The sequence below is a fragment of the Garra rufa genome, chromosome 9, assembly GCF_049309525.1.
Source record: "Garra rufa chromosome 9, GarRuf1.0, whole genome shotgun sequence".
In the NCBI taxonomy this organism is placed as follows: Eukaryota; Metazoa; Chordata; class Actinopteri; order Cypriniformes; family Cyprinidae; genus Garra; species Garra rufa.
Genome location: NC_133369.1, coordinates 11,351,206 through 11,363,437, shown reverse-complemented (window position 1 = coordinate 11,363,437; position 12,232 = coordinate 11,351,206). Strand labels below are relative to the sequence as shown.

The 12,232-nt window shown below is 37.8% G+C and overlaps 1 protein-coding gene across 1 annotated transcript; it reads right to left on the bottom strand.

The window, feature by feature from the left end:
* Positions 1-9,053: 9,053 nt before the first annotated feature.
* Positions 9,054-12,232, bottom strand: txnipb (thioredoxin interacting protein b). Its single transcript, XM_073847448.1, has 6 exons — positions 11,785-12,232; positions 10,894-10,969; positions 10,656-10,803; positions 10,204-10,563; positions 9,763-10,062; positions 9,054-9,662 (listed from the first exon to the last, which is right to left on the bottom strand). The coding sequence occupies exons 1-6, from the start codon at positions 12,038-12,040 to the stop codon at positions 9,654-9,656; spliced, it is 1,149 nt and encodes a 382-aa protein (XP_073703549.1). The 5' UTR covers positions 12,041-12,232; the 3' UTR covers positions 9,054-9,653.

Below are 12,232 nucleotides of genomic sequence, written 5' to 3'. Positions count from 1 at the left end.
TGAGCAAAAATAACATAAAGGCTTGTCTCAGTTTTGCCAGAAAACATCTTGATGATCCCCAAGATTTTGGGAAAATACTCTGTGGACTGACGAGATAAAAGTTGAACTTTTTGGAAGCTGTGTGTCCCATTACATCTGGTGTAAAAGTAACACAGCATTTCAGAAAACAGAGAATTTCAGAGAACATCATACCAACAGTAAAATATGGTGGTGGTAGTGTGATGGTCTGGGGCTGTTTTGCTGCTTCTGGACCTGGAAGACTTGCTGTGATAAATGGAACCATGAATTCTGCTGTCTACCAAAAAATCCTGAAGGACAATGTCCGGCCATTTGTTCGTGACCTCAAGCTGAAGCGACTTTGGGTTCTGCAGCAGGACAATGATCCAAAACACACCAGCAAATCCACCTCTGAATGGCTGAAGAAAAATAAAATAAAGACTTTGGAGTGGCCTAGTCAAAGCCCTGACCTAAATCCTATTGAGATGCTGTGGCATGACCTTAAAAAGGCAGTTCATGCTCGAAAACCCTCCAATGTGGCTGAATTACAACAATTCTGCCAAGATGAGTGGGCCAAAATTCCTGCACAGCGCTGTATCAGACTCATTGCAAGTAATCGCAAACACTTTATTGCAGTTGTTGCTGCTAAGGGTGGCCCAACCAGTTATGAAGTTTAGGGGGCAAACACTTTTTTACACAGGGCCATGTGGGTTTGGATTTTGTTTTCCCTTCATAATAAAAAACTTCATTCAAAAACTGCATGTTGTGTTTACTTGTGTTATCTTTGATTAATATTTAAATTTGTTTGATGATCTGAAACATTAAAGTGTGACAAACATGAAAAAAAGAAACTGGAAGGGGGCCAACACTTTTTCACACCACTGTATAGAAAAAATTTTGCATTACATCACTTACTCACCAATGGATCCTCTGCAGTGAATGGGTGCCGTCAAAATAACAGTCCGAACAGCAATCACAGTAATCCAGACTATCAATTAACATCTTATGAAGTGAAAAGCTGTGTGTTTGTAAGAAACCAGTCCATAATTTCAAACTGTTACTTCTACCCCATGTACTGGACTATTGGACTCGTTTCACTTGTAAGTAGTGCTTAATCTGTGCATATTTCTCTCCTGATTCAGACAAGATGACTTTTTCACTGGACAAAGCAAATTTATGGATAATAATTTTGATGAAAACAACAGTTTGAAGTTAAAAACATCTTCATGCTGGCTTTGTTTCTTACAAACATGCAGCTTTTCGTTTTACAAGATGGACAGGAATCATGTGGACTATTGTGATGTTTTTATCAGCCGTTTTGACTCATTCTGACGGCACCCATTCACTGCAGAGGATACATTGGTGAGTAATGTAATGCTAAATTTCTCCAAATTTGTTCTGATGAAGAAACAAACTCATCTACATATTGGATGGCTTGAGGATGAGTATATTTTCAGCAAATATTCATGTTTTGGTGAACTATTCCTTTAACACTTACCATGTTTAAACCCATTCTGCTGCACATTTTCAATCAAAATTCCATCTAGGCCTGGTAAATACCCTGAGGATCCTTTTAAGCTGAAGTAAAGAAAAGCAAACACACACTTACCAGGCCAGTTATTCCAGCTAAGGAGGCGAGGAGATGTCCTCTGTCCTTCAGCTCTGGTAATTAGGATGCAGCACTCCGTCTGGATGGCCGTGTTCTGAAAACAAAAGCAACATAAGCATCCTACATAATCTCCAACCTGTCCTGCCCTCAATAGAAGGGTGAACAATTGAGTTTTATACAAAGAACACCCCGTTCACACACAAACATACACATGCACACTTATTCCAGGAACATGATTCTTTTTGACACTTGAGGTCTTGGACTGTAGGACACTCTGCATAGTAAAAGCTTTATCCATGTTCACATCACCACTCATCCCATATGAATGAGGCTGAGAATATGAGGATCTACTCACAGCTACAAAAATACTGCTAACATGATTCAGGCCATTCATTATTAAACAGAACATCTTGTGTTGCATTCCGAAATATATGTAGGCTACAATAAAACTTTCTGTAGGAGATGTCAAACTGATGCACTGACCAGCAAATAGAAAAGTGAGTCAGCATTCAGCACAATATCAGCCCTGGAGGATCCAACCTGTTACTGATATAAAGGTCACAGAAACTTGATTCTGAGATAAAACAGGCCTGCTCTGCCTGTGAAAGCATTCAGATGTACTCCCAAAGAAGTTCTTCAATTCAAATGCACTTGACAACCTCATGCTGATTCTGGACTGTTTTTATGCTGTCTAATAAGTTACGAATTATAATGTATTGAAGTACACAAAGCTAACCTATAAAGCCACATACTCTGTTAACATTTTGTTCTCTTTTACATTTAAAATGCTTGAACAATTAGTCACCTTTATATAGTTAGCTGTAGAAGCTGCAGCTGATTATGGCGTTCTTTAAATGGCCTGATCAGCCATTTTAAAGGCCACTTCCCTTTAATAGACTGTCACTGGGCGCTACCCAAATGCTATAAATCCAGTCTGGAGTAAATGTGCATAGTCATTCATACATTTCTAAAACACTTTTATCCAAAGAGACTTACAGTGCGTTCAAAATATCAGCAGTGTTTTGTTTGTGAACATTAAAGGAGTATTTAAAGGAGTAGTTCACTTTCAGAACAAATATTTACAGATAATGTACTCACCCCCTTGTCATCCAAGATGTTCATGTCTTTCTTTCTTCAGTTGTAAGGAAATTATGTTTTTGAGGAAAACATTTCAGGATTTCTCTCCATATAGTGGACTTCTATGGTGCCCCCGAGTTTGAACTTCCAAAATGTTTAAATGCAGGTTCAAAGGACTCTAAACGATTACAGCCAAGGAAAGAAGGGTCTTATCTAGCAAATTTATTTTCTAAAAAAAATTACAATTTACATACATTTTAACCTCAACACACTGTTTCACCCAATCTCATGTTAATCTTGAGTATATATAGAGTAGTACTGCATCCTTCATATCTCAAAAAAATATTTAGTTTTATCATACAGCTCTACGATTCTCTTCGAAAACAGCCGAGCTCCTGAAGGCGCGCCGTGGGCGGAGCTAAAGATTGACGAGCGACTAGCGAGTTCTAGCCTCTAGTCTAGCCGATTGCCAACAAAACACATACATTTGATGCCGTTTCACTTACCAGCCACAGTTCTGAATCATGAACGGGATTTTTAATAGCTGAGACCGCTCCATCTTTTTAGTATCAAACGATGTGTAAATCCAGCGTCGAATTGGGCCTTGTTTATAAAACGTTTGTCAACAAACACACTAGCAAAACTCCTTTTCTACCCCGGAAAAACAAACTGCATCTACTGTTCACGTAACACTGGGTTCTTCAAGAAGCTGAGCAAGGTTATTTTTGCCTTACAACCAAAACCACACTTTAGAGACATTCTTCCCGATTGACTCCCGTGCAGCAGTGCAACCGAATGAAGCGCGCTCTTGCGCTCGCTCTGGTCTATGTGTGCGCGGGCGCGCTTTTTCGGGAGAAATGCCCATATAAGGAGTTCACCCTTCAGGACTTCATGAAGAGCCATGATCGAAAAAAACTTTACGAAACTGTCAGAAACCCGAGATATATTTGGCACAGAAATACTCTGTTATGTCCCAATCGACACTTTGGCCATGTTTAGCATGGAAATCCAACTCTTTAACAGTGTAAATAACTTAACATGCCTGAAACAACATTGGACCCCCCCCCCCCCCCTCCTTTAAGGTTAAAAAATACAGAAAAGGGTTTTAAATTCCAATGCAAAATTAGTTTTGTGGTTTAAAAAAAACATAGTTTACCCACTAGGTACCTATATGGCTCTTTAATAAATAAACAGTTGCAATCAAAGTTAGACTGCCAGAGACCCCCAGAGACTGCAGTCCTTTACAAATACAAGCTTTTCCGAAGATCCAGGACTTTATAAAAATTGCATCTATAACAGATTACTGCCATATTAAAAGTGATAATGTCAACATAATGTAATATTTTTGAGTTCTAGGATTTTTTAATAACACAGCTAAGTCATAATTATTCAACCCCTATTAAACATTGCTGTTTTTTATTCACTTATTTGTATGGTGGGGAACAAAATGTCTTAAAACAGAATTAAACTTTTAGAACTTTAGAAGAAATAATTGTATTACTTTAAAAAGTCTAAGGGTATATGAAGGAAATCTTTCACTGTTAAGACATTAAAAGTTCCTAGAGACACATCTGCGGCAGCCTTATTCCTTAGTTTAAAATGTGTTGTACCAGAAAACCTTTGAGGGTGTTGAACAATAAAGCATAATATCATAAAATGTTGACAGTTCAAAATATAAAAATGTAAAACATCAATGATATCTACATATCAGCATATTTTTTATGAATATTGTATTGTGGTTGCTAGGTCGCTTTGGCCAAAATAAGAGCACTGGTCTCTAAAAATAGCTTAAGTCAATTCCTTCAGTGTCCTTTAATCAAAGTTAATGGGATTAATGCAAAGTGATTTCAGCCCAGTTGGTTAAAAAAAAGTTGATATGCATGATTTTTGGCATTATTAAACTTTGCAGGATGATTTATGTGCCCAAATATATATGTATTTTTTGGGTTAGAGGTTTGCTGAGTAGTAAGAGTAGTATGCTATTTGTAGTATTTTGAGCTGTTTACAGTATAAAGCAAGCTATCCGTTCTTATCATGTGTGCTAGGCCTAAATAATGTCTATAATGTGAAATATCTGCATTGCATTACTCTATTAATAACATCAGTCACTGACATCATCTCTGTGCGTTTTACAAAATGCTTTACATTCTAGGACATGCTATGTAAAACAACTACCAAAGCTCATGTTGCACCTGTCAATCACAACAGCAGGACAAACTGCACTTCTTCCACATAACAGTTGAGAAACCAAAGACAACTGAATTGTGACAAAGATTAAAATTAATTCTATGGCACCTTAATGTAACAGTTTGACATTTTAATTTTAATCTGCTCTACAAAAGCAAGTGAATGCTGGCAGCTCATGCTTTGCAGTGATTTTTAATAGAATGTAATGGAATCACAAGTGCAATTTGCAAATCTCACAGAAAAAGCAAGAAAAGACAAGGCGACACAGCTCTGCTTGAGTGGATTTCCAAACTAGGTTAGAGTTCAAACGGTGGAAACAGAGAGACAGAAACAGTATGTGAGGAGATCCTTTTTGAGAGAGCTCTAAGAAAAGGAACAGCTGCAATAGTGAGTAAACAACCGTATCAGGTGTCTGATTCTCTGATTTGATGCTCACATGATTGCTGATGTTGTCCTTGATGTGGTTCCATCCCAGCACACATACTGTCCTGCACAGGTGAAAGGTTAAATGTATTTTCTGTGTCTGCCGGTTACTATGTTAAAGGTGAAGTGTGTCATTTCCTTAACACTGGGATGACCAAACAGATTTGCAATATCCAAAGCAAACAGATTTCCCCAAACCCTCCCCCATCTACTATTCGTTGACCAAAACAAAGAGTTACGCCTCACCATTGGTTCAGCCTATGTTGCTATGCTCAAACAAACAAAGCAATGTTTTGATAGCACAGTCAGTGTTTATATTTTTCGTCAAAATTGACCTATAAATAGTTTGTTTACATTTTTAAATGAATAGTTGACCCAAAAAGTAAAATTCAAACAGTATTTGCTCATGTTGTTTCAAAGAAGTTATTTTGATGAATGTTTGTAACTATTTACTTCTAATGGACTTACAAAAAACAATGGAAGTCAATGGGAACCAAAACTATTTGGTTACCAACGTTCTTTAAAATATGACAAAAGACGCACATATAGGTTTGAAATGACATGGATGTGAGTGAATAATTTTTAGGTAGACTATCCCTTTAATTTAGACAAAAAAAATCTTTAAAATCCACTGAGGCACTATTGCTTATTTCTTCTATGACACAGAAGAGAGAAGACAATAAACTATTTTGACTTGAAGTATTAAGGCTCATATCATTCCTGTCAATCACAACACTGAGTCCTTGGTGGTAAACAGCATTAGTCAGCGGGATGACCTGTACACAACTCACATTACTCTAGTCTAGAGAAACTGAAGATAACTGGGCTATCAATAGAATAAAAGAAAATAACCGCACACTATATTACTGAACAATTATATAATAAAAATGTGATTTATACATCATCTGAAAGCAGAATAAATAAGAAAAAATAATTCCATTGATGTATGGCTTGTTAGCAACAATATTTGGCCAAATGAAGTTCTTAGCAATGCATATTACTAATCAAAAATTACATTTTGATATATTTACAAAATATCTTCATGGAACATGATCTTTACTTAATATTTTAATAATTAAAAAAAAAATCCATAATTTTGACCCATACCCATTGATGGTTCAGAAGGAAAAACAATGCATTGAGAGTCGGGGGTGAAAACTTTTTTTTTTTTTGAAAGCCAGGGTAAATTTAACTTATTTTGTCTTCTGGGAAGTATCTCCTGTACCTTCTGAAGGGCAGTACTAAATGAAAAAAACAAAATGATATTTAGGCAAAATAAAAAAAATGTACACATCTTCATTCTGTTCAAAAGTTTTCACCTTCCCGCTCTTAATGCATTGTTTTTTTCTTCTGGAGCATCAGTGAGCGTTTGAACCTTCTGTAATATTTGCATACGATTCCCTCAGTTGTCCTCAGTGTGAAAAGATGGATCTCAAAATAATACAGTCATTGTTGGAAAGGGGTCAAACAAACAAAAATGCTGAAAAACAAAGAATTTGTGGGACCTGAAGGATTTTTCTAAAGATAGATAGATATTCTGGCTAATGCTACAAATATACCCATGCAACTTATGATGGTTTTGTGGTCCAGGGTCAAAAATATTCTTTATTATTTTTTACAATGTATCATAATTAGCTTAACTGGACGTGAATGTCAATGAGATGCTAACACAAATATACTGTATTAAAAATAAATCTCTGCAGCCTTGCATCTCTGCTTAGTATGACTGTCTGACATTTTCACTTTAAACTGCTCAGTGCATGCAAAGAGTGATAAATGCCAGCACAGGTTCACAGACATCTCCCTTTCTGACCTATGTAGTGGGCTTCAACCGGTGATTTATTTGCCTCACACAGCATCAAGCAATAGCATTACACAATTCACTCCAGTCTGACGGAAGCTTATAGAGAAATCAAGAGAATGCGAGTAGACTCTGGATTTCTGAGCAAGGTTCAAGTTCAAGAGCTGGAAATGAGTGAGTACGTAAGTTAGACGGAGGGGGGTCAGGAGAGGTACAGTTCCTTTTTAAGAGAGCGCTATAAAGAGAAACAGCTGCACGGTGAGTAAACAACCGCATCAGGTTGCTTATGTCTGATTTAATGGTTTCAGGATTGCTGATCTCGGCCTTGACTCGTTTCCATCTCTGCACGCATGCAGCCCTGCACGAATGACTGCGGACAGGGCCACTCCTTTCTGAGAATCTTCATATATTATTTTAATCTGCGTGCTTTATTAATGCTTTTGTGTTGCATATATTCATTTAGCAAGACGTTTAGTTTACCAAATACTATAAAAAAATTATTGTAAAAATGCTAAATAGAATTTTTTTTACTAGTGGATATTTAAACCCCACCGCACCAAAAATGTAATAAAACATACAATAAACACAGAATACTGTAAGTATACTGTAGATATACAGGTAGGCTACTGTAGATGGTCTGATCTGCCTGGTGAGCGAGTCATAGTTACCAGCACGTTTGCCCATTTGGATTAGAACTTACATAACTGAAATGCTATTCTGATCACCGACCCATGGATGGCAGTGCTTTGGCCATGAGGAAATAGCTCTTGAATATTTTCCAGCCAGAATATACTCCCTTCAGATACACACAACAGGTGCTCATAACACTGCTGTGTGTTTTTGTTTCCTGCTATCAACCTTTCCTCTACATTCATCCTCGTGCCAGGAGTGTAGACAGACTCTAATGCGCTAATGCGTTTACACACTTGATGCTCCATAAAACAAAACTACACTCTTAGTACAGTACCGTATGTAATAATATATAGTACTGAGATATACAGTAAAAAAGATCCTATAAAAATCCTCCAGGTCCCACGAATTCTTTGGTTTTTCAGCATTTTTGTGTATTTGAACCCTTCTCAACAATGACTGATTTTGAGATGCATCTTTTCACACTGAGGACAACTGAGGCACTCATATACAACTATTACAGAAGGTTAAAACGCTCACTGATGCTCAGAGATCAGAGTAAATTTAACTTATTTTGTCTTCTGGGAAACATGTTAGTATCTTCTAGGGCAGTACTAAAAATAAAAATATGAAATTTTGGCAAAATATAAAAAAATGTGCACATCTTCATTCTGTTCAAAAGTTTTCACCCCCTGCTTTTAATGCCTTTTTTCAGGTAACAACACAGCATTAACAATCAAGTGTGTGTGTGTCTGTGTCTGTGTACCTGGTATTCATCACGTTGTGGGGACCAAATGTCCCCACAAGGATAGGAATACCAGTAGATTTTGACCTTGTGGGGACATTTCTCAGGTCCCCATGAGGAAACAGGCTTATAAATCATGCACAATGAGTTTTTTTGATGAAGTAAAAGTATGCACAATCTCCTGTGAGGGCTAGGTTTAGGTGTAGGGTAGGTGTAGGGCAATAGAAAGTACGGTTTGTACAGTATAAAAATCATTACGCCTATGGAATGTCCCCATAAAACATGTAAACCCAACATGTGTGTGTGTGTGTGTGTGTGTGTGTGTGTGTGTGTGTGTGTGTGTGTAAACTTTTGTACAGGGTCATTTTTATTAATTCAACTATTATTTTCTCTTGATGTTTATATGTAAACATCTTTTATGTGAAATATTATTCAGGTCAGTACTAAATAAAAAATAACATGCATTTTGTATGATAACCCTTCTTATTTTGGTAAAATAATTAACATTTTGAAGATTCTGCAAGGTGTATGTAAAATTTTGACCTCAACTGTGTAATTTACAGATAGATAGAAATGACACTTGATTGCATTTGATAATTTCACATTTTTATTGTATTCTGCAATGTCATTATCTGTAGAACTGATAAGTTCAAATAAAAAAACAAGAGTACAAAATGTCTTATTATATATATCATAAAAATGCATATTTTGATTTTTATATTAAATTATATAAATACACATGCTGCTAGGAAATATTGTAATACTAGACTAACAGCAAACCAACACAAAACCGTATCACATAAATATTGTCCCTCTAATCCGAAGGCTTTTCTACCACAAACACTTTCCAATTTGAAATAATCTCAGACAGAATATTATACCAATATGGCAAAATCCTAAATGTAAAACTTTCTTCAGAATTCTTCAGAATTACACATGATGTCAAAGTTTATTTGTCACGAGGTGGATTCTTACTTCAACAAAACAGTCCAGCTTCAGACAACTTCACTGACTTGCAATCAACCAGTTCTTGGCATGACCCAGCATTTCATAGTCCGTAACTTTGGAGAAAACCATGCACGGTCCATTAGCAGTGTCATTCTGAGATCTGAAATCTGAATCTTCCCGCCTTCAATCTTCAGATGGAGTTTCAAATTCAGGAGAACTCCACTTCCAAAGCAGTCTTAGTTTTGCTGTTTAATCAGAAGGAAGATAGACACAATCTCAATGAGTGCAATCCCAACTAGAGTCAACGCTGTGTTTATACGTATCTATTTATATGAGTGTGTGTACCTCAGTGTACGCTGGGGGAGGGGGGAGACGATACTCGCTAATGCGCATGAATATAGGACTGTCATCCTCGTCGTAATCATCCAGGAGAGGAGTGAAGGAACTATTCATGCGCTCGTCCCGCGAGATCTCGCTGTAGCTGGGCGGAGAAGAGGGGAGCGACACGCAGGTGCTGGAGGTGACACTGCCATCCTGGCTGCTCATACTGCTGGTGCGACTGCTCATGCCGTTGTAGGGGATTGTCCCGATGACTAGAGGAAGATCTAGAATGAGCTTCTCGCTTCCTGGGATGTGCAAGTAGATCTAACCCAGGAGAGAAAGAGACTTTAAGTGAGCATTTAGAATCTTTTTCCCCTGTAAAGAACCTTTACCAATGGTTAGAACCAATGGAATGGTTGAAGCCCATAAAGAACCTTCACTTTGAGTCTGCAGTGTTTAACTCACCCTCAGACAATAGTCAACGTGGATAATGTCACATCCCAGGACGGTTGGCTTCAGTTTTGGCACACGAAGCACTCTTCCCTGCCACACGTCACACATCCCAGAGATGATGTGATCTCCCCTGACAGAAGTGAGCTTCTCGTGAAACTGTTTGATACGGTCGTTCGCCCTGTATATGTGCTTGGCTATAATGGCGGCTTTAGGAATGACGATCCGAGAGCAAGAGTTCTCGAACTGAGCATCGATGCAGATGTCTTCTCCTTCGCAGTAACCCTTTCGGCCTATGCGAGCGGCCACGGACACGCTGCCGTCAGGAATAAACATGCAGGTGACTTTCTTCTGTTTCGTTCCTGTGACTGGAGCCTGAGAGAAAGTAGAAAGGGCTGAATTACTATCCCAAGTTTCAATTAAGTTGATTTCACAGAAACGTTTGTGAACAGTCTGGACTTAATCACCATGAGCTCTTGGGTGTTGATGTCAATCGGTTCCTCCACCTCAAAATATCTCTTGCATTCTGCATAAGGATGGCTGGATTTCTCTATGATTGCCTTCACATAGTATTGGACTGAGCCAAACTTTCCCACATAGGAGGACACAAGGCACCTGATCAGGAAAGGAAGATCTTACATGAAAAAAATGGCTAAATTATTTGAATGCAATGTTTGTAATGTATAAACTGGAAGTGATACCTACCCTGCCTGTGGAAGTTCGAACCCGAACATGAACTCGTATCTGTTTTCAGGCCTGAGAGTGATGGAGCCATCTGCATCTGCAAAGAAGAGATTATGCTTTGAGAAACCCTCATTTGTTACTCTGGACCACAGTCATAAGGGTTCATTTTTTTAAATTGAGATGTATACATCATCTGAAAGCTGAATAAATACGATTTCCAGTGATGTTTGGTTTGTTAGGATAGGAAAATATTTGGGCGAGATACAACTTTTGGATCTCGGGGTCCAAAAAAAATCCAAATATTGAGAAAATCGCCTTTAAAGTTACCCAAATGAAGTTCTGTAGCAAAATAGCAATGCGTATCACTAACCAAAAATAAAGTTTTGCTATATTTACGGTAGGAAATTTACTAAATAATTTCATGGAACATGATCTTTCCAGTTAGACACCAAAATCTGAGGTAAATTATAGGGTCTAAATTCATCCTCATTCAAACTACAGTAGCAGCACTTGTTAGGACAGTTTTAACACTTGAACCACTCCAAAGGAAGTCAAAACTAAATATTAGAGTTCCTAAAATTTGTTTCGAATAAGAACATGTACGTGTTCTTCTAGTTACAAGTACTAAAGTGAGACTGAGATAAATTAGTCAGAGTGCGCTAGCGACGTAGCTTTAGACGAGGTTACTATAGCAACAATATGTAGCCTACCTCAAAGCGTACCTCAACAGGTTCAGTCATTTATCACGTTATTATAAAGTTTGTAAGTATATTTTAATATATCAGATTATTTATTTTTGTTCAATGTATCTTTAAGATAGTTGACGGTTAGTTAACCGCAAAAACAAGCTAAAATGCCCTGACTGAATGACTGACTGAATTCGCTCACCGAGTTAACCAAAGTTTGTCTCACCTGTTGGCTGATGATCGAGGTGAAGAACTTCTTCATACTTCAGGTACTCAATCTCATCCCTGCAGTGCATCTTTCCTTTGTTATAATCGACTTTTGCGCATCCGATTCCGAACAGTTTAACGGCGGAGATGTGCACCACCTCCGCCACCTCCACGATCACCCGTCCAGCCACTTTATCTCCACCGCCGTACGCCGTCTTGCTCGGGTCACTAAACTGAACCTCGAGGGTCTTGGGTTTCTTCGTTAGTACACCCATTTTGCGAATATTGTTTCCAATAACGCCACTGAACGTTTTATTATAGTCCTACTTCTAGTTGTTTCTAATGTAACTGAATGAATCAGTCGCGCAATAAGCTCACCAGTACGGTTGGTGTTATTAACTAACTTATTTAATTATTATTATTATTAGTTTTGGTCGTTTGTTGGTGATCTGTCAGTAAACACTGAG

Excerpts from the sequence above, each read along its gene's own strand:
- txnipb (XM_073847448.1), bottom strand. The coding sequence starts at position 12,040 with ATGGGTGTACTAACGAAGAAACCCAAGACCCTCGAGGTTCAGTTTAGT. Across the intron at positions 10,970-11,784 it reads CCTCGATCATCAGCCAACAG|ATGCAGATGGCTCCATCACT; the intron begins GTGAGACAAACT and ends TCTTCTTTGCAG. Across the intron at positions 10,804-10,893 it reads TTCGAACTTCCACAGGCAGG|GTGCCTTGTGTCCTCCTATG; the intron begins GTAGGTATCACT and ends TTTCCTGATCAG.